The sequence below is a fragment of the Vidua macroura genome, chromosome 8 (assembly GCF_024509145.1).
Source record: "Vidua macroura isolate BioBank_ID:100142 chromosome 8, ASM2450914v1, whole genome shotgun sequence".
Taxonomy (NCBI): Eukaryota; Metazoa; Chordata; class Aves; order Passeriformes; family Viduidae; genus Vidua; species Vidua macroura.
In genome coordinates, this window is record NC_071578.1 from 16,288,079 (window position 1) to 16,310,267 (window position 22,189).

The 22,189-nt window shown below is 36.8% G+C and overlaps 1 protein-coding gene across 2 annotated transcripts in view; it reads left to right on the forward strand.

Annotated features, from left to right (window-relative positions):
• The window catches only part of LGI1 (leucine rich glioma inactivated 1), a 28,846-nt gene extending 15,796 nt beyond the window's left edge, over nucleotides 1-13,050 (forward strand). Inside the window, exons 2-9 of one of the 2 annotated variants that reach the window (XM_053983458.1) lie at nucleotides 747-1,195; nucleotides 1,583-1,654; nucleotides 5,418-5,489; nucleotides 5,592-5,663; nucleotides 9,753-9,824; nucleotides 11,055-11,224; nucleotides 11,636-11,800; nucleotides 11,885-13,050. In XM_053983458.1, coding sequence (XP_053839433.1) covers nucleotides 1,005-1,195; nucleotides 1,583-1,654; nucleotides 5,418-5,489; nucleotides 5,592-5,663; nucleotides 9,753-9,824; nucleotides 11,055-11,224; nucleotides 11,636-11,800; nucleotides 11,885-12,702 — 1,632 coding nt within the window. In that variant the 5' untranslated portion in view covers nucleotides 747-1,004 and the 3' untranslated portion in view covers nucleotides 12,703-13,050. Of the gene's footprint in view, nucleotides 1-746; nucleotides 1,205-1,582; nucleotides 1,655-5,417; nucleotides 5,490-5,591; nucleotides 5,664-9,752; nucleotides 9,825-11,054; nucleotides 11,225-11,635; nucleotides 11,801-11,884 lie in introns of those variants that run through there. The other variant, XM_053983459.1, reaches the window with a different exon arrangement.
• Nucleotides 13,051-22,189: the final 9,139 nt, after the last annotated feature.

Below are 22,189 nucleotides of genomic sequence, written 5' to 3' on the forward strand. Positions count from 1 at the left end.
GCTGGTATTTAAATGACAATTTTCTTTTTTTCCATCTAAAAGAATCAAACCAGTTCCAAGAAAATACGTTTTTAAATTAATGTTGTTCATATAGAACTGTGCTTGATCCACCTATGCCTTCATTTAACCGGCTCAGAAAACAGGCAACAAATAAGAAGTATTCTTTTTCTGAGGAAAAAAAAAAAAGAAAAGAAAAAAAAAAAAGGAAAAAAAAAAAAAAAAAGCTGTATTTGGGGTCTATTTTGCATGAGAAAATATTTTGTTTAGGAGTGACAGTCAAAGGCATTTTCTCATACATTGTAATATTTTCCATGTGTGGCAGCTTGTTTTTCAGTGGTACAAATATGTGTAATAAAGGCCGAGGATAAAAATGAATCTAACAGTTTTTGCAGCAATTTTTATTTGATTTATGTTGATACTGCCATTAGTTCTGTTGCTTGCAATATGTGAAGCATAATTTTGAAAGGTTCATGAGGTTGTAGGGATCCAGTAAGAGATGACTGATTTCTCCCCCACACACATATACTCCACCCCACACCCGCTCACCCACCCACCAGCAAAACATAATGCTGTACTATTTTTGGAAACAGGGAAAGGGCCTCCCTGTGAAAACAGAAAGCAGTGTATTTCTCAGTTACATCACTTTGCAATCTAATGCTGTGTTGTGCTCAGTGTTTTTGTGGTGATGCAAGTCTTTTTTTTCTTTCCTTTTTTTTTTTTTTTTTTTTTTTTTTTTTTTCCTTCAGCCGGTTGGATTTTCCCCATCTTACAGCACCTCGCAGGTCTCTTCTCTGAGCAGTACGTTGCCTGAGTGAGTGGAAACATACAGATCAGCTGCAGGTTTCTATCTACAAAAACAGAGTGAAAGAGAAAGAAAAGGGTTGGGAAAGCAGAGACAAATATTGACCTGGACTTAGAGAAAGACATCCAATGGCTGAATAAAGAACCCTGTTCATGTTTTGGGATATTCTTTCAACTGGCTGGAACGAGAGCGGATCAAAAGAATGGGAAATGCCAGCAGACCCTTTAGAAGAATTGCTTATTTCTTATGCCTTTTATCTGTGCTTTTGCTGACTGAAGGGAAGAAACCAGTGAAGCCAAAATGTCCTGCCTGGTGTACTTGTACCAAAGATAATGCTTTATGTGAAAATGCCAGATCTATTCCTCGCAGCGTTCCGCCTGATGTTATCTCACTGTAAGGGCTGTAAGCATTTGGTTATTTAATTTATGATTTAAAATGAACTAGGATGTGTGGTGTTCTCAGTGCATACAGAAGGATGCTTGCTGCAGGGAGTACCTCCAGCATTCAGAATCATCAGCTAATGTGTTAAAATTGTGCTGCATGCTTGAATCCTGATTTTTATATCTCTTTCATCTATCTGTCTGTCTGTCTGTCTATGTATGTGCACATATCTCATTTTATACCTTGTGTAGTACATGAAACCTGTCACATTATATTTGGGGGGGGAAGGTAATTTTTTTTACTTATATAAATAAATCTCTCTGTGATGACTAGATCAGTATTATAACTATGGATATATGAGGCTACATTAATGTACGGTTGTTTTTTTCTTCTTTACAGATCCTTTGTGAGATCTGCTTTTACTAAAATCCCAGAAGGGAGTTTTTTGCTCACACCATCTCTGCAGCTTCTGTGAGAAATATTTATATGATACAATTTTTGTTATGAAGTGTATACGTATTCATAAATATTTCAGAAAGGGTCTTAGTATTAATTGTATAAGAAACAGCAGCAGAAGATTTATTAGATCATAAAATACATGACTTTTGAGCAATTTGATAGTGCATGTTTAATTTTTACTTAGAATTTTGCAAGGCTGTCTGTTGTCAGTACTACTTTGAATGCTTACATGCTGAAGCTTTTGGTGACAGAATGCATGTTATCTTAATTATACTTTAATTAACATTACAGTAAGGACTCAAGTATTGCAGCAACTATTCTTGTTTATTTTCTGCATTTCTGGGACCTGATCCCAGTATAAAGCTGTCCATTTGCAACTCCCATCGACTGTGAGCTCAGAACCCCTCAGATCAGGCCCGTCATTGCAGTGGGACAGGTCCTCAAGTCCTTTTCCATGTAAAATTGGTATTGACTTCTGTGGAAGTTTAGTCACTTCAGTGGGAGTTTTCCTTCATAGTACCTGGATTTGACCCTGTTTGTTATTTCATGGCCTTAAAACTAATGACAATTTTCTTCTAATTAAAGACTGAAGTGGTTATTTCAAAATCAAATACTGTGATGAGGTATACACGGAAAGTGAATATTTTGGGATGTTTAGCTGTATTTCAACATAGGATTTTTACAGGCTCACAGGCTTTCCTAGAAATGTGGGCATGCGATTATATAATTGTGAGCTATACAGAGGTAGAGGGGGTGTAACCTGAACTGTTTATAGTGGATGTGCTGCCAGCCTGACACACACCCAGATTTGTCTCAGAAATCCGGCAAGGCAGACTCCCCAGTGTGATCAAAACCAAAATCGGATGTCTGTCCCAAACCGCCTTCCGTGTGCTCTGGATGTGGTCAGAGGTGTAATGCTGATGTACTGGAGCTCTCTGGCTGTTAAATTAAACTGGTGGCATACCGATAGCTGAAGCCCTGACCCTGGCTGTACTCTGCTACCTCAAGTGGAGCTGATAAGGAGGTGCAGACATGCTGTACAATTTTGGATACAGGGTAAATAGGTAAATGCAGTTACTATGGAAACCTAAATGCTTTTCCATGGTGCTTTATCCAGAGAAGCTTTTTTCAGGTGGTCACAGATCACAAAAGAGACACATTTCACATAATTGCTGCAATGAGCCTTTCAAAGGAGAGGAAAAAAAAAGCAGCAGCACTGGTGCTGCTGTATCTGAAGAGAGTGAGTAGGACATCATCTCTCTTGGCTACGATACACCACCTACACTTAGCAATCCCACTGCAAAGCAGGCAGATTTGGGCATGGTAGAGTAGGACAGACACATCTTATTTTGAGTTATTATAGTGCCTGGCACAGTGGGCTTGGGCAACATCTTATGGCATTTTGGTAATGATAATAATTTTCATTTCTACTGTACAATGAAATGCATGTTCTACGCTGCTGTTCATAAATGCTGCAACAAAAACTATGACCCCAGAAAAGCAGGGTCTGTTCCACTGTGGGCTTGGATGAGTGATGTGTTTTCCAGATATATTTTTAACATGGTAGTTGAGCTGCTTGCCATCCTTGGAATGTCAGGCTGCTGATCTAAGGCAAATGACTCCTTAAACACAGACCATAGAAGCAGGATTGTATCTGTGGGGACAACACTCCAGTTTGTACGTGGGAAAGAAAAATTTTCATCTTTGGCAGAAGATAGTAAGGGAAATAAGAATATGGAAAACTTCCGTTAATTAAACATTTCCGGAAGTTTTAGCTTTGCATGATTATAGCTGTATTGGTAGGTTTAATTTAGCCAACAGCAAGATTTAGCAGCTTATATGTATTTCTATAATAATAGAAATACATATGGAAATAGTCTTCAGCATTACATTTTTGAAGTCCAAATATAATTGGATATCTCCAATACAGCAGCCACAGATGTCTAAATATGGTGTAATTCTGCTGCTATTATTATTTACTACTATTTTTAATGTAGTGGCACAAGTGGTCTCTGGAAAAATCATGGTCTTGAGCTAAACACTACTTGTAACTCCCAGTCCAGGGGAGCTTTTCTTCTTGTGTAGTATGGATGGTATGCTCTGTGCTTTTCATGTGACAACAAAAATACAAAGAACCTACACAGCTATGGTGAAGTACCAGCAGGAGTATTTTATGTAGAGAATGTATGTAAATGTAGAGAAAACCTCCCAGCTCTCATCTTCAGCACTTTTATCTCAGTGTATCAGCAACATGCTGAGGGTGCCCTTATAAACTGATGACATGAAAGCCTGCAGAAAGAAGGGACGTAATCATGGCATCAGGATTTGTACCTGCTAGCACTGTACTGTTCCTGCCAAGTGATACAGTCCCTAGCTACAGCGCCATACCTTCAGCCTCTATCCCACAAGCAGCAATTATGGTGTTTGAGGACAAATTGGGGGGAAAAATGCTTTGTGCATCAAATACATCTGATGTAGCCATTGAGGAGAGGTATGAGATGGAAGGCAAATGAGCTCACCAACTGCAAGACCTATGCTGTTAGCCTGGCAATCTCTAAAATAGCAATACTATTTAAAGACATACCACCCTGTTCTGTAAATTATTGATTAGAGTGCAGAAAAGGAGAAATTATCCAGTAAAATCATATCAGAAAAGTAAAATTAGTTGCAGGATTTAATAAATTGGTCTTCTGGTTCAAGAATTCTATAAAATTACTTGTTTTCTCTAAAACGGAATTATTTCTTGATTTTGACAAAAAGGAAGAATTTCCTGCTTGTATTTTTTTCATGCATTTCATATAGGAATATACTGAAACTGGAAAAAACACAATCTGCAACAGCCAACTGAGAAAATAAATTACCTGCAATTTATTCTGAATGTAAACATCAACATAAGAGATTAACTCATTAAGTGAATTAATTAGTACTTGGAAATCTTGCATTCCTGAATGTCTAAGGATGCCATAGTATGAATCTATTTATCCATCAGGTCAATTGATTAAAATATAGATGTGCATGTAGTATTCCACCAGGGTAAAGTTCATCGTACTTTATTATGTCCCACCAGATTAAAAGGGTAGCAGTCCAGGGCTAAATTACAATGGACAAATGCTAACATGGCTGATAAGCAAAAATAAAGCTGGAAAAATCAATGCTAGACCACTTTTAATGCTTACAAAATTACATAAAATTAAATGTGCTGCTGGTATTTTTACTGTTAGATGTATACGATAAGGGTATCTCCAAGAGGTGTAATGAGGTCTTAAAAATAATTCTGACTTGAACACTGACTGAATTTAAGAGATTTTTCTTTTTTTTCCCCAGTAACTTTCAGTAACCTCGGGTTAAATACACGCAGAAGTTTAACTTAAAAGTTAAAGTATTTTCCTTCCTGCCAGTGTTGCAAATTCAACCTGATGTCAGGCTAACCAGCAATTTAAACCAGGATAATTTAAACCTCTGTAATACTTGAAGATTTCATTGTTGTCCTAATATATCTCCAGAGGCACTTGTACAATCCCATTGTTTTACTGGCATCATAAACCCACGTTTACATCCCACAAGAAGTCAAAGAAATTTTATCAGATGGCCCCAGTAGACAATTGTTGGACCCTTCCCTTTGCACCACACTGTGGTGCAATATATCAGCCTTACAGTCCTACAGTGCTTGCACAGAAAAAAGGTGAAACCAGGCAATGGAAATTTGGCCTTGCTGAACCATTTTCTAGAGCTGCTGATAACCTAATGGTCTTTTGTTTTGCATTTCTTTATGCAGGTTGTTTACGTCCAACACTTTTGATGTTATTAGTGATGATGCTTTCATGGGCCTTCCTCATCTAGAATATTTGTGAGTGGACAAAAGTATATTTCCTGTCATTATTGAATAGAGTGGGTGGGCTTCCAATTTCCAGGCATTGCTTGACCAGAATCACTTTATGACCCATTACAGGTTCATAGAGAACAACAACATTAAGTCCATTTCAAGAAATACTTTCAGAGGACTGAAATCTTTAATTCACCTGTAAGTAAAGTGATTAAATATATTACTTTGTATATTTAATATAGTAACTGAACCACTGTGTTGTTTAATTTCTCATTTTCATATATAACTGTTTATAGTTGTTTAAGTGGCATTAATAGTAATTTGATTAGAATGTTAATGTTTGTGTTTCCACACAAAGACTTCCAAACTGTGATATGTGTAGAAGGCAAAGACACAAACAGCTTCCAGGTACTACATGTTTGGCAGTAGTTCCCTGACTTTCTCTGCTTGGAGCACAGGGGATTTCCAGCTGAGCAAGTAGGAGCAGGGAGGAGTATGAATTGGGAATCTTGGCACTGGATGAGGTGAGTCTCAGTTTGGGACTTGGAAAGGAGGAAGGTGGGAGCTGTGGATAGGAATGTGAGAGGCTGAGGAATGGACCCACACCTCTTCCCAGGTACTCCAGTCTGACATGGATCCAGGAGAATATTACAGCCATTCTTGGGACAGGCCATCACTGTGCCCGTGTCCTCTTAAGACAGTAATAGTATACAGAAGAATTTGATTAAATCAAACTTGAAAATTCCCACCCAGAGCAGTTTTAAATAGAAGACTTGCAACAAGGTGTATTTGTTCTGGCTTACTGATCTACTTCTTACATTCTGCACCTACCCTGCTCTGCACCCTGTCCTCTCCTGCGCGGGAGCAGGAGCATCCCACAATCAGGACTTGTCACACACTGACACTGGGATCTGCTTACCATTCCTTGTGTGCTGCTCAGCTCTTTGGCTGTTTTGGAAACATGGCTACTTCTTGCCCTCTGACCTGCTGCAGCCCCTTGCTGCATTAGCTGAGAGGGGAAGTTACTCCAAGGCACTCTGGATGCCAATGTGCTATAGGAGCAATGCTCCCCATGCCCTCACCAGCAGGAGCATTTCTCACACTGTGCTCAGTAGGTGAGACACACATTGGCAACAAATACCTGCAGCATTTCACTGCAAACAAGAGTAGCTTCCTTGTCTCTGAGTTAGGAAGACAGTTTTTATACAGGCTTTTGTCTCTTACCTTACAGCAAGTTTATCTTTTAGCAATAATTTAATTTAATGAGGAATAAATTTTTTAAAAACAAAATACACACTATAAGAAAACAGAAAAAAATACAAAATAAGAAAAGGAAAAAAGTCTGTAGTGTGCCTGACATGGGTTTATACCTAGTCTGAGCATCTGCATTCTGAAGCATGTCATGTGGTGCGTGTCATAGGCAGGGGAGGGGATCCTGACCTTTTGGCCTTAACATGATAAGCTCCAAGAGGGTTTTGAAACAGGGCTGTTTAACTTTTTCTTTCATATATTTTGACAGAGGAGAGAAAGCAAAGGTTCCATTTTAAACAGTTAATGCATAAATATAACAGTTGAATTGCAATTCACCACATCTTCACCATGTAGTAAATGTACCATAAAACACTTTATGCTTTCCCTTTTGGTCAGGACAAGATTTACAGCTGGCTGGAACCAAGCCTACTGTGACTACTCATGTAGATAAAGTTACTTATGGAATGGCTGTAGGTCTGAGGAAGAGGAACAAGAGAGGAGAGGGAAAGAGGTACATAAAAAGGCTGTGCACATCCCATAACAATCCGTATTAGAGGTACAGGCAGAATTATGCTGTTAGAAAAAAAAGATAGCTGGATAAGGCTGGTAACTGGGAACCTATCTTCAAAATATTTATGCACATGAATAACTTTATATTCATAAATGGGTCCAGTACATTATTTATTATATTTATTTGCTTATTTAGTAGCTGCTGCTGCCAGTGAACAAATTGCTTTTCTAAAACTGAGGAAGGCACAGATTCTTCTCCACAGAGCATATAGTCCAAGGCTAACATCTTGTCTTGCTGTTGCATTGGTTTCTGGGGACACTTCAGGAGATTCACAAGAGAAAATATATGCAAAAGACAGATCCACATTTGAGGAGCAACTGCCATTTGCATGCACATTTTTGGGACACAGATTTGTGCATCATGCTGCTATTGTCCATGGAGTGCAATTCACAAAGACAATGAGAAATTTGTGGAGAATAACTGCAAAGGCACCACTAGTTTAATCTGCTTGAAGAACCACTCCCCATCTTTTGAGGAAAATTGCATATACACATTAAGGATGATCATTTGGCACCCTGAGGCACTTTTCATTTAAGAAACAAGAGAGTATTTGTGTACATAAAATATATTAAAAAGAATCATAGTAAATGAGCATGCAAATAAGTTCTATGAAGTTAGACAAGATAAACTTTGTTCCATTTATTCTCTTTGCTTCCTTTTTGCAACATAAATTTTGGAATGCAGTAAGCTATCCAAACATTTTTACTTCTATAATGCAATTAACTTCAATAATTATAGTGTGTCCTTATTGTAAAAGAGAGTCATCTAGAATTTATTATTGTGCAAAAGGATTTATTTTCTGGTCAGAGTACATTTGAAAACAGAAAAATTTTTAAAATATTGCATTTTTTTACTAATTTACTAATTTAACGTCAGAATCTTACAGTTAGCATTGGATAATAATTTCTATGCACAATACATAATTTTGATTGTGTTTCTCTCAGAACTGTCACCATTAATTTAACTGCATGTTTGAGCCAACCTTTACTCTCTTATTATAATCCAAATACCACGTACAACACCATCTAGGCAAGACAGGGTTTTCTAATATGTAAATATGCTGTTTAACAGTGGACTATAAAATGCATAATTTTCATTCAAAAATCGGCAAATGCATAAGCCTTGCTTAAAGTCTGTCAGTCATGTACCCATGGCAGCAGTGAACCACTCCTACTTCCAAGTACACCCTCCCTTTCGTTTGCTATATAATAGCATATAAAAACAATACAGGGCATTCAACTTGTCTCAGCTTGCAAGTCCACACAGCTTTCTCCATGTGAGTTATCTGACTTTTAAAGAATTGCTCTGGAGCATAAAATTACACATAAGTGAAGCACATGATACATTCACATACAGTGTTACAATCAGATGTACTTTGAAAGTGGAGGAGTCAGAATGTACTAATGGAAGCATCCCATATTTACTATTACTGATCAGACAAACACTTATTTTGAAATGAGGCAGCAGACCTAGTACATGTGGGCCTGTTCTTGTACTTAAGTATGTGCCTAAGTGTCTTTGCTTGGCTAGAGAAATTGTGGTTAATAAATAACATCTATGTTTTCAAGTTAAAACAGAAGAGATTCTAAATCTTATTAGCTACAGATTCTAACTGGGATCTTAATCAAGAATGATTTCTTTCCATTTTTCTTTCTTCTCATAAGTAATAAATAATTCTGTTAATTGGAAGAGGCATAGACTATACCCTACAACATTATTATTTTTCTGTCATGCCCTCTATGACATCTGAGACCTTTGGCAGACTCACAGAGACAGTCGGACTGAAATGTAATATACTGTTTGTTCAAAGCCTGCTCACATTTCCTTGTCACTCTTGCTAGCTGGAATGCTCACTGAATTTAAACAAGCTTTCCCAACATTGAAAACTGGGAATTAATAACATTTTTTTGCTGGTCTAATACACTTTTATACACACACATGCATATGCCAGGAAAGCAATTTATGCCAATCAGCAATTTATTGCCTATTGCTACATATTTTCAAAAACTATGAGCTAAACCTAAGCCCATCAGCCCATATTAGTAAGATTTTCCCTCCAAAAGAGGTACAAGAAAGTGGGGAAATTGCAGTGATATGAGCACCATGTATTGGGATCTCATAGGGAAAACATCAGTAGATCCAATCATGACTAATTATTTTAAAACTTTAAATGGTGTTGGCAAAACACCAAAGGTGATAGCACTTTTTACTCTGCTAAGTGAAGTATTGCAAATGCTGCAAGGCTGCTGAAGAGTGAGGAAACAGAAGAAGGCATGGCATTTTAGTGGAAGGAAAAGTCCCAAAGTAAATGAGCTATTCTTAAAAGCAATCTTTTAGAACTAAGTGCTGGAGAATACCAGTGCTCTTTGCTGTAAGTAAAAAACCCCACACAGTATATCACAATTTGCAAAAATGTGTAGTTTCATGAACAACTAGCACTAATACTGAAGTGTTTTCTTTTACAGGAGTCTTGCAAATAATAATCTCCAGTCACTTCCAAAAGACATATTTAAAGGCTTGGATTCTTTAACAAATGTGTAAGAAAGCAATTAATTAATTTTTTAATTATAATAGAAGTATAAAGAGATTATTTTAGAGGACCTTCTGAGAAACCATTCAAACTAGTAGCCAGTAATGGATCTTGTTACTGGGTAGAGACTACACAGTATGAGTAGGCTTGGTTTTTTTTGTCTACTGTTGTTGAGAATTTGTGATGGTTTTGAATATTCCACCAGTTATGAAGATAAGTCATATTGTTACTAGTTATGTAATAAAGCTGCATGTTCATTAAGATTTCGTGAATAAGAAGGGAGGATCCTTAGGGATGCATGAGAGAGCAAGGCATGCAGGGAAGGTGGAAGATATTTAATGGAGTAATATTTTAATGTGCAAGCAATTCCTGGAAAGCTAACTTTTATCAAAAAGCATATGTCTAAATAAGTATCCCATACTAAATCTAATTGCAACCAGATCAAAACATCAGCTTAAATAAATATATATATATATAATAAAAATATATCAGTAAAAATACAAAGTATAGATAAACAGATAAATCTTATATTTGCTTTAGTGAAATAGATCCTGTTTACAATATACCAAATCCTGTTCCATCTGATCTGGGATAATAAGCTCAGAAAATCCTTTGCCTGCTCCCAGTATTGGGAGGCTGAATCCCTAGAGCAGAGCTGCAGTAGTGAGATGTGGCCATGGGCAGCATATCTGGAGCATTACTTGGCAAGGCTGATCGTGGCCAGGTGGTCACACAGTCTGGTCCTGGCGCTCGCCTGTTCCTGTACATACGATCAGAAATCTGACTGAAGACAGCTGTAAAGCCTTAAACAGGACTCCTTTGCTTGTCTCTCCTGAAGCCCTAAATGAGTGTATCTAAAGGAGATAGTGAATACTGACTGGCTGACCATCAGGTTACATTAATTCCTATTTTGTTATCTAGAATGCTTCTGCTGAGAAAGGGTAATCCAAAGGAAACATTAGTTTGGGAGGCTTTTGTGTACCTGTAAACTTGGGGAAATCGATACAAATTTCTGACTGATCACCAAGTTAAGGTCTCCTTGATCACCTTAATATAATTAAATCTGTGTGGGTTCTGGTATGTAGATTTAACCGTGGGTCAGGACAAATTAAGCCAGGAAGGCCTCAAGTGAGAATAAGCAAGAGGGCACATATTTAACAAAAGCCTGTTTTGTTGTTCTAAAGGAGAAATACATTAGCTGACTGCTTATTTTTGATGCATGATTTATTTGTTGTAGAGATCTTAGAGGCAATGCATTTAATTGTGACTGCAAACTGAAGTGGTTAGTGGAGTGGCTGGGCAGCACCAATGCAACTGTTGAAGACATTTACTGCGAAAGCCCGCCAGAATATAAGAAGCGCAAAATCAATAGCCTCTCTCCAAAAGAGTTTGATTGCATTATTACAGGTAATGTGCCTCAAATTATTTAATCTTGTTAAAGTCAAACTGTAGTTTTTCATTCTAGAGCCAGTTTTCAGGAACACTGCATCCTGGATGGAATTTCTACTAAAATCAATATGAACTCTGCTGGTCTAAGTGTGACATAGGAATCATTTGGGAGCAGGGTCCTATATTTTAGTATCTACTCAAACTTTAGGACATTACATAATGCTTTGGAAAACTGGAACATAAAACAGTACCTCTTTTTATTGAAAAAGATTGAAAAGCAAATTGCAGTACTCCTTTATCAACAGGAAAATTCGACTAGCGATGAAATACTGTAATTTGTAATAAATTGGTATCTGATAAGCAGATGTTTTTTTCAGTACAGTATGTCAAGTATCTCTGTAATTATCATCTGTTGTCTGCAATTTGCAGAATTTGAAGTTTATCAGTCCCTGCCATACCAGTCTCTGTCAGTAGATACTTTCTCATATATGAATGATGAACATGTGGTTATTGCTCAGCCTTTTACTGGAAAATGCATCTTTCTTGAATGGGACCATGTGGAAGTGATGTTCAGGAATTACGACAACATTACAGGTATGAACACTGCTTGACAAATAACATTACAACAAATTATCCAAAAACTGGTACTAATCCTGTCTCTTACTTCTCTTTTTATAGGTACTTCAACTGTTGTGTGTAAACCTATAGTTATTGAGAGTCAGCTGTATGTCATTGTCGCACAGCTGTTTGGAGGCTCCCACATATATAAAAGAGATATTTTTGCTAATAAGTTTATAAAAATTCAGGATATTGAAATCCTTAAAATCCGAAAACCCAATGACATTGAAACTTTCAGGATTGCTGAAGACTGGTATTTTGTTGTTGCAGACAGTTCAAAGGCTGGTTTCACCACGGTTTACAAGTGGAATGGGAATGGATTTTATTCCCATCAGTCTCTGCATGCCTGGTACAGAGATACTGATGTGGAGTATCTTGAAATATCTGGCAAACCACATTTAATTCTGTCAAGTAGTTCGCAAAGACCTGTAATATATCAATGGAACAAAGGAACAAATGAATTTGTTAAGCGGTTTGATATTCAAGATATGGAAGATGCATATGCAGTGAAGCATTTCAAGGTTAAAGAGGATGTATACATTTGCTTAACAAGATTTATTGGGGACTCTAAAGTAATGAAATGGGGTGGTTCAGCATTTCTGGATTTACAAAGGATGCCATCCCGAGGGTCAATGGTATTCCAACCACTTCAGATAAATAATTATCAATATGCCATTCTTGGAAGTGATTATTCTTTCACTCAAGTCTATTATTGGGATGCGGAAAAGGCAAAATTTGTGAAGTTTCAAGAATTAAACGTGCAGGCACCAAGATCTTTCATACATGTCTCCATCGATAAACGAGATTTTCTCTTTGCTTCAAGTTTTAAGGGAACTACATTGATTTATAAACATGTCATAGTTGACTTAAGCGCATGACACTCATAATTCTGAGATTACATCAGACTTTCTACCGTAAGCGGACAAAATGAACTAAATGCATGATGACTCTCTTATCTTACTTCCAAATGAATGCCTTTAAAAGTTGAGATTGCTAGAACAAAGTATTACTAGTATCTTCATCTTTAATTGTCAAGTCTAGTGGTGTTGGAAGTTGCATTTTTTAACAAAAAGAAATTAAATTAACTGTTCTTTGCATCCACAATATGTAAATACATGTGCAACTGCATCTGTTGCTATAAAGAATATTAAGATGTACTTTTCCATTTATTTATTCACCTGTTTGAAACAACTGCCAAATAAAATGTTTACATTTTGTGTCTTTCACATTCCAAATATTATTTGCAGGTGATACTTTTTATTTGTGTATATATTATACACATATAAAATAAAGCCAAGAAGGCATATTGCCCAGTGCAGTGTTGTACTGCATAGAAGATGCATGAAAGATCATGTAGGTTTTACTAATAACAAGAAGTTCTTGATAAAAGTACTGCATTGAAACACAAGCCTATAAATTATCACCTGGACAATCCTTGCAGTCATGTAAAGCTTCACTGACTTAAATAGAACTCTAACCAGAAAAAAGAATTCACTTAGCTAGATGTGCTTGTAGGATGAAGGGTTCAGTTATACACATCTCATTTTAGGATAGGCCTTTGCACTGTGTATAGCTGTTTCTAAAAATCTACAAACAGATTGGCAGAATAAAAGACAAGGTAAAGGTCTGTGTTTCTTCACCTGATGCTGAAGCAGCACAAAACAAATCTCTTGTACAGAACTGAGACTGTTACTGTGCTGAAAGCTAGAAGCAAAGCTTATTTTTCAGCTAGCATTATTTCTATAGCTGAACTGTCACACATCACTTGCATGAATTCTGTCAAGTCTTTCCACTGGAATTGCAATTATTTAGTCTTCAGTGAATTTATTCCTTATTCTGAATGAAGCTGGCGAATGGGAAGTAATTTTTTTCCACTACCCTGCAATGAATCTTAGTACCAGGTACTTCTCAAATTCCGGGAACTTTGAATGTGGCAGGATAAAGTCAGTTTCTATAGTGTATACAACTCAAGGGAAGCTAAGTATATCTTAAATTGTGCCAAATCTGAATGTGGCATCAAAATCTATTACAAGCTCAAAGTTAAAATAGTCTTTTGTTTACATTCATCTAGTGCACCACGTGAGAGAAACCTACACTGATGGTTTGGTGCAGCTCAGGAAGAAAGCTCAAGTTTATTTTAGACACCTTTGCATTCAGATAAGTTATCAAGCATTGTGCTTCAGTGCCATCTTTAAAATAGATGCATGAATACTGTGTTCATTTCTAGACATTTCTACCATTCACAGATATTGACTGGTGAATAAAACTAATCGTACTGTGCATGTCAGCTAATCACATGACTTATTAATGTATATTTAGGAAGCCAGTCCTAAACAGTATGCTTCTGTAATAATGAATGGAAGTTTTTTATATTTAATGTTATTTAAAAAGAAAAAATCTCACCCGAATGATACTACTCTAGTAAGTTAATTTTTCTGATGCCTTTTTATCCACAGCTGCATATGCTCTGCTAAGCATTTGGCTTAATAACTACCTATTCCATAAGTATTTACAATTTGAGTAGAAAGATTTTAAACTATGTTTCACAGGTGAAACATCCAAATTTTTAATTAATAAATACATTTCTAAAAATCATCATTAAATAATCTCTTGTTTGGCAGTTTCCTTTATATGTCAAACCATATTTTTTTTATATAGTTTTAGCTGTAACATGAACATGATTTCAAACCCCAGATGAACCCAAATACTATTTTTTATTATTTCTCAATGTTGGCTGCACATCTGTGATTGCCAACTCAGTTTGTCCATTTCTTCTTCAGTGCCCTTTTCATGGGAAAGGAATGAAATACAAAGTCATGTACTCATCTCCAATCTACCAGCAAACCATTAAGTGTTTTCTATTTCTTCTTGTCTTCTGTTTCAATCTTTTACTTAAGGTCCTATTGAATTATGTGCACTGGTTTTGATCTGATTTTCCCCATTATACTTGCCTATGTGCACTCTCTATCAAATTATAAAGATAGTGGCTATGCAACCTTCTCATTATGAACATATTATAAACATCTGGCTGAATTTAAGTGGAGTTGGAGAAACTTGCTAATCTGCTACCAAAACTTATTTACAAACAACATATTGCCTCACAGTGTACCTTGAAAAAGTTACATTTCATGGAAATGTATTTCAGAACCAGCCAGCTATGCTGGCTAAGGCTTATGCTATCATAGTGCTATGATTGTTCTCCTGAGTTACCTCATTCTGAAATTATGTGACAGACTTACAGGAATTCACTGTTACTCCTGGGTTTAAAGGAGGAATTTAAATGCCTGCAAGGGTGTGAGCCACTAGAATTTTACCTTCACAATACATATAAAACTAGCCATGGTACAGTGGAGGGATCAATCTGCTGAAGAACGCAATGGTAGTATCAGTTTGGTTGTTCCTTCAGAAAATTTTTTCCTGTAGTCAAGTACAAGTGATTTGGGAAATTCTTAATGCCTATGCCATTTTTGGAAGGTCAGCTAATTACTATAAAATGCTGAATCTAAACCTGTTTTCTTTTGAAAATCCCTTTCTCTAGTCAGGTGGAGACTCACAGGGACAACAGCCAGTTTCTTCTTGTGTGACTATAGCATTTCTTTGTACCACATAAGGAACTGGGGTATTTTTAGAACAGAACTTAATCCTTAACGTAGAAGAGCGTAAAGGCTCATTAGGTGGCTCCCTGTGCTGTTTCTTCCTGATTTCAGAGACTGGGCATTTTAACAGCTCATCTGAGCATAAAGCTAAGGCTATTCCATCCTGGTTCTCTGCTCAGTATTCCTTCTGATAGAGTCAGAAAAAAAACTAGAACAGAACCTTTTATCATTTATACATTGATACTTTTTTAAAAGGCTGTTTAAAAATATTTTTCTTTCAGCAAAGTCTGTGTTACTTTGTGGCTTACTGGCTGTCTTCTGTAGTTGTAACGGATTTTATAAACTCCCTAATTGTTTTGTTTATGACTGACAGAGTATGTAAGGTACCAAATGTATTACAGAAGGCAGTATTGAAGGTTATTAATGGATACTGATGATCCTTGATGCTGCTTAGTCATGTTAATGTCTAAGACAGAAAAAAAGAACATTAATGGAATAGTATTGTATTCCTACAACTACTTCATTAGATTTTTAATAGAGCACAAATACAAAAGAATATGCACCTCTCTACTTGGGAAGAGATATATAAAATACATTCAGAATACCTGATGCTATACCATGTGTAGCTTTTTTTGTCAATTGCAATGCCTAGGACTTGCAGTTTTTTTTGTTTCTACTTATTTGAAAAAATATTCCAAAATGCACTCTTCCTACTAAGAAATTCGGTAAGGAAATATCTTATTGTGTAAGGTAACAGAACAAACAGAAATGTATTATTGGTTTGTATTTAATTTTAATTATAACTTCTCCTAAATATTTTAATTTTTAAACTTTATTTGAAGGGGTTGTAACAGCCACTTGAAGTATGCTTGAGGAAACAATTATTAGCATAGTTAATAACATGATATTCTTGGATATGTTCTAGTGGGAAGCTCAGTAACAGCTGTAGTTATGTATATAAGCAGTAAAATATATTGTGTTAGTATTCAATGGAAAATAAAGAATATTTAAACTATAAAAGTAACAAAAAGTCCTCAGACTGACAATAGCACCAAGAGAAAGCAGAGAAGTCAGCATGCCCAAAATATTACAACTAGGAACAGAATATAAGCCCACAGCAAGTCTCAAGAGAGTGGAAGTTTTCCCTTTCAAGGAGGTATTTTCATTTCCATAAAACATGAAATGTGTTTCCCCGCAGTGGGGAAAATCTGAAAATTATCTGAAAATCCAGATAAACACCCAATTCTTGCAAAATACAGTAAGAGGCTTACAAACTTAATGCACTACATCCATGATCCTATAATGTGGATTTTTTTTGCTTTTGACACCTCTCTGCTACATCAGCCTCAGCCGTGGTGGCACAAAGGGAGTGGTGAGCTGTCGCCCTGATTCTTTAAGGTTATCTAAAACCTTCTGAGTTTACATTCTTGTAGAAAACTTTCACACAACTTTCTGTAAACAACCTCTTGTTTTGCATTCCTTCATAGAGGAGAAGAAATTTGATGTACTGGTAGTTTGTCCAGTGTTGTTGGAGAGGTGGCACGTTCACCCTCCAATCCACTGGCACCTTTTGAGAACTATAAATGATTGGAGTCAGAGAAAATAAATTAGTCTCTTCATCGTGACCAAAGCTGTGGTGCATCATTTTTCCTTGTGTCCTCTGGTGACAGTGAGCACGCTACCACCCACTGAAAGGGCCAGGGCCCTGCCAGGGCCAGACAGAAGTTAAGCCAGGTTCAGCAGATGGAAAATGCAAACCCAAACACTCAATTCACTCAGCTGTTAATGCCTCCCACACTGCCTAGCAGGTTTTCTCTCTGATTTGTTATACATATTGCCAACAGTTCCCACTACCTTTCATATGCCTGCAAGCCTTCCCCTCTCATTCCTGCTGATCTAGAGACCTAAGTGTGGTAGTAAAACTGTGATTTAGACTCCTATTGATTAGAAGGGCTGAATGTGTTTTTGTGGCTGGGAACTCACCGATAAATGTCAAGGTCTTGGGGAGTTCAACTCCTCCAGACCGATCTGCGGTACACTGCCTGACTTACTGCTAATGGCAACTTTTCTTCCTTACTGATGACTCTGAATTCTAATGGCTGGTGTTACAGGCATGTCTCTGTTTATAGTTCACTTAAACAAAGTGCTCAGAGGCAAACCTAACCCTATTTCTATTCAGGAATTTTCCTGAATTGAACTGTAACTACAAAGACCTCCAGTGTGCTATACAGAAGTGGTGTTGTATTTGTGCTTTGAGACTTTGAATCGCTCCAATTAGTTATGGTAGTGTAATACTTCTGTCTTCAAATTTGTTACAGTAGAAAGCAATTTGCCCCTAAATATGCATATTTATATTCATATAATTGTTTATTTATACTCCAAATAAACGGAAATGGATGATAGCAATAATTACGTTACTGTTCCCAATCTCCCATTCATCAAATCAATTTCTGAATTCTCAAAAGTTGTTTTCAACTCAGCCTTACTTTATTCTTCCTACTGAATTATTTCAATTGAAAAAGGACTTTCTGACCCATTCTCCCTTCCTGTTCGAAGGCCTGGATAGTGACACCAGTATGTTAGCAAGTTGTCAACCTGCCCAGATGGTGAGCATCCAAAAATGCTGAAAGAGCTTCAGAATAAACAGGCTGATCTGCTAAGAATACATAGTCCTTAATTAAAAACCATTTATGTGCAAAAGAACTAGAAGTAACAAATATTATACCTATTTTTCTAAGAAGTTAAAGTTAATGAGATAAATAACCAGTGGGATTTCAGGCCAGTAAGATCCACATTTATCTGAAATTATAAATGCAAATGGAAGTGTAAAATTTCAGGAGAAATTAGGTAACTAAACAAGTGGGACGGGATGACTAGTGAAGTTGAGAGTCCAGAAATGCGAAATACTAAACATAGGAAAGAAATGCTCATAAAGTTTAAAATTAGCAGTAAAGATAGTCAACTTGACATTGTTGTGAACAACTCAGAAGGATACTGATCTCAATATACAGCAACAGGAAAGAACAAATAATGCTACCACATGTACAGCATAATGGGGAGAATACAACACTACATGTCATGGCAAATCACTGTTGTTGTCTTATTTGAGATACTGCATGCAGTTCTAATGCAGCCATCTCAAAAAACTCTGCAAGGTAATTAAGGACTCAGACAGATGTGGGAAAATTTATTGAAGGTGTGGAACAAGATGGCACTTGACACTATCAAATCCCAAGACATAAACTAAAATACCTTCCCCCACAAATTAAACTGTGGCATTCACTCTCATAGACAGTGACAGAGGGGACAATAATACAGCATTCAGAAAGTCAAACATGGATAAGTTACATAAAAATTTTAATTCTATAACTTTAGTGCTGAACAAAATTGCTCTTTATTAGGGAAGAGAAGAGTCTTTGCACTTCTGTGAGAAACATCTGGCTGTAACCATTTTAGATAAAAAGCCAAGCAGCTGGATAATGAATATGCTCCAGTATTGCATTCCCTATTTTCAGTTCTTGAGACATAGTGCTCAGAAATTAGCTCAACTTTGTTGCTGAAGTCCACAAAACAAAATATATAAGATGTACATATGACACAGCCATTCAGAAGCATTATAATTCTGAGAATGTGAACATTGAAAAAATCTGTAAAATACCAGCAACGTAATCCCTTGAAATTATGTCAACAATTAAAAAATTTTGGCAAACACTTTGCAAGCACTTGAGAATGTAATTGCACAACTTAGGCTGGTCTGCCATGACTATGTAAGTCATGACAGAAGTAGATTCCCATGGGAAGAGCAGAACTCAGCTTTTTATAAGCTTATTATTAAGCTTTGAATATTAGAGCTGTAGGAATATTAGTAGCAAAGTACCTTATGATTAAGCAGGTAATGGTATTGTCCTGTGAGGGAGTAATTTCTAAACCACAGGAACAGATCAACAATTTTGGAAAAACAAACAAACAAACAAACAATTCCCATTGTCACAGTTTCCAAATAACTGTGTAATTTGAAACCCTTATCCTGCTCCCTTTTGTCCCCCATATACAATAACATAAAGATGCTACCCATTCAGGAAAAGCACTGTACATATGTTGCTCCAAAGTGTGAAACAAAGCAAGAAAAATTATAAATCTGGAACAGAAAGTTTAATTGCACATGTGAATATCTAAATTTATCTAGATTACTACTAAAAAGAGAGTATCCTTTTAATGTTTATACTTGAAGGCATTAGCTACCTTCTACTGGATTATAGATTGCAAACACAGATAAAAATTTACTGCTTCTAAATAATTCATATGCACTGACAAAAGTCCAGTCTTAAATCTTATCTTTAACTTTTTCTTAGCATTATTTAAGATAACAAAGAGTCCTTAAAACTAAACTTACTTCAAGGCTGAGATCAAGAAAAAAATATCTGGTACAACAGCTGCTAGAAAAGCTTTGCTTTTTTATACAGGGTTTTGGACTATATCAAACTGCAACAGCACTATGATAATCATATTTTATTAGCTTGAGCCGAATTGGAAACGAATGTTTGTTCCAAATCTACAACTAATTTTAGAATTTCTGTAAAATCATTTTGAGAGCAGTGATGCTATCAGAGGATCTAAGAGTAAGAAAAAATGAAACTAATTTCTACTGCTTATCAAAAAATCTTATGGGTGTGGTTGTGACTTCATCCAAAAGTTGTATAATTAGGTACAATTGCAAAATAATCACTTAAAGAATTATATGAACTGCAAAGTGTACCTGGCAAGACTATTACAAATAAATGATGCCGTGGCAATATCACTCTATACAGCCAGAGCTCCCTTGAACCAGTAAATTGCAAAGGTCCTTCCTTTTCTGAGAATACCTTATAGCCCTCCTTGTTCCTGCACACGGAGCAGGCAGCCCAGAAGCTGCCCTTGGAAGAAGAGAACGAGCTCCAATCATGCCTCAACAGAAACAATTTCCATGAAGTACTGGCATAGACCAGAGGCGTTCCTCTCAGTGACAAGGACAACTCAGCAAGGTCTTGAGGGCACCAGCTCGTGCATGTCAGAACATTCCCAGTTTTGCTGGTATTTCAGAGGGAGTAATCAGCTTGTGTGTGTCATCAAACCCGAGCTCACTTAGCGTCCACTTGCTGGGGAGCCAGGAACAGATTGCAGAGGTCAGCACACGCCGCAAAGGCTTGGTCAGCCCATTCCTAGGGGGCTGCCACTCTGGCACTGTTCACAGGATCTGAGCTAGCTGAGGTTACAGGGACATAAAAATAACCAATTGGAGTTAGACCTGGGCTTGTGTACTCCAGTATCCTGCCTGCATGGCCAGAAGTGATGCTTATTAGAAAACCCAACAATATGGAATTACAGCACTATGATTTCCCAGTATACCCTCTCAGCCTCCTGCAAGAAAGGAAAAGAAACCCTGCTTCTTTCCTTAAGGAGGTGTTCTTGTGGACAGCAAAATGCCCAGAATAGGTATATCCCTCATGCAAGGCAGCAGCAGGGTTTTTTGCTCTAATGAGGAACGCTCTTCTGCATTGCGGCTCTTGGAGGTAATGAAGGAGCACTGACTCAATTAAAAAATAATGAAAAAAAAAAAAAAGACCCCACTTATGTCTGTGATTCTGACAAAAGGACAGGGCTTTAAAATCTGTGTTGCAAGGTTCTCTTTCCTTAACAAAAGCTGGAGTTGCATTTCAGATCGCTCCCCTTTGAACACACGGGTACAAGCAAACTGACAGGAGTGAGCATTGCACCAGCTTGTTGGAATAAGGTGAGAGGTGCACAGGCTGAATGATGTTAGTGTTTCATATGTTTATCATATAGCTATAAATAAATACCAACATAAATATGCTTTATATAATAATGTACCAATAGAACAAATAATTCACATATATAAAATATATAAATGTATTCTAGAGTCCCAGTACAGTAATACTGATCCATCACCTGTGACAAGGTTATTTACATTTTATGTAATTTTTGTTCTGGGGAAAAGTAGAAGCTAATGAAGAATAATCTCCTTCAAGTAAGGCATATAAACAATTGCTTAAGAATTCATAGGAGTTGCAAGTAAGGAAGCATCCCCCTTCTTGCCCTGCAGAGCAGCCCCAGTCAGATAGCTTACAGAATAGGAAACATACTGTGTAAGTGCCAAGAAATGCAGCTGATTGAAATAGTTCTCTCCCTTTCCACAAAGAGAAACTATACATTCAGTTATTTCTACTGCTGTAAAAAGTCAGTTAAAGTGACAGTGACAAAATATAATTGAACAAATTATCTTCTTTTCACAGTCACAAGGACCATTGTAGAACAGAACAGAGTAAGACAAGCAAAAATGGCAACTATGAGGAATTTCCACTTCCACTCCTCCTAGGGAGCTCTGACCCTCAATGGCATTCAAGCTGTACTTCTGTTTTCTGATTTTGGTACTGTACTACCTGCCAGAAAAGAAATCTCTGGAAAGTCACCACCACAAACTTTAAGGTTACATAATATTTTAAATCTCTTTTTTTTTTTCTCTCCATGGTGCTTCATGGTATGAAGAAGAAAGAAATACTCCCTCTTGTCTGCTACTAATTCTCTAACTGAATAACTGAAAAGGAGTATGTATTTAATGATTACATCATTTCTATTCAAGCAGGTTGCAGAATGGTAACTGATAACTTCTGCCTACTCCTGGTTTTTTTCTGTGTTTCAAAGAATATCTGCCCTTCCCTCTTTCAAGCCCTTTGGCTTTAGTAGCTGTGTTGAACAAGCTTTTATAGTAATT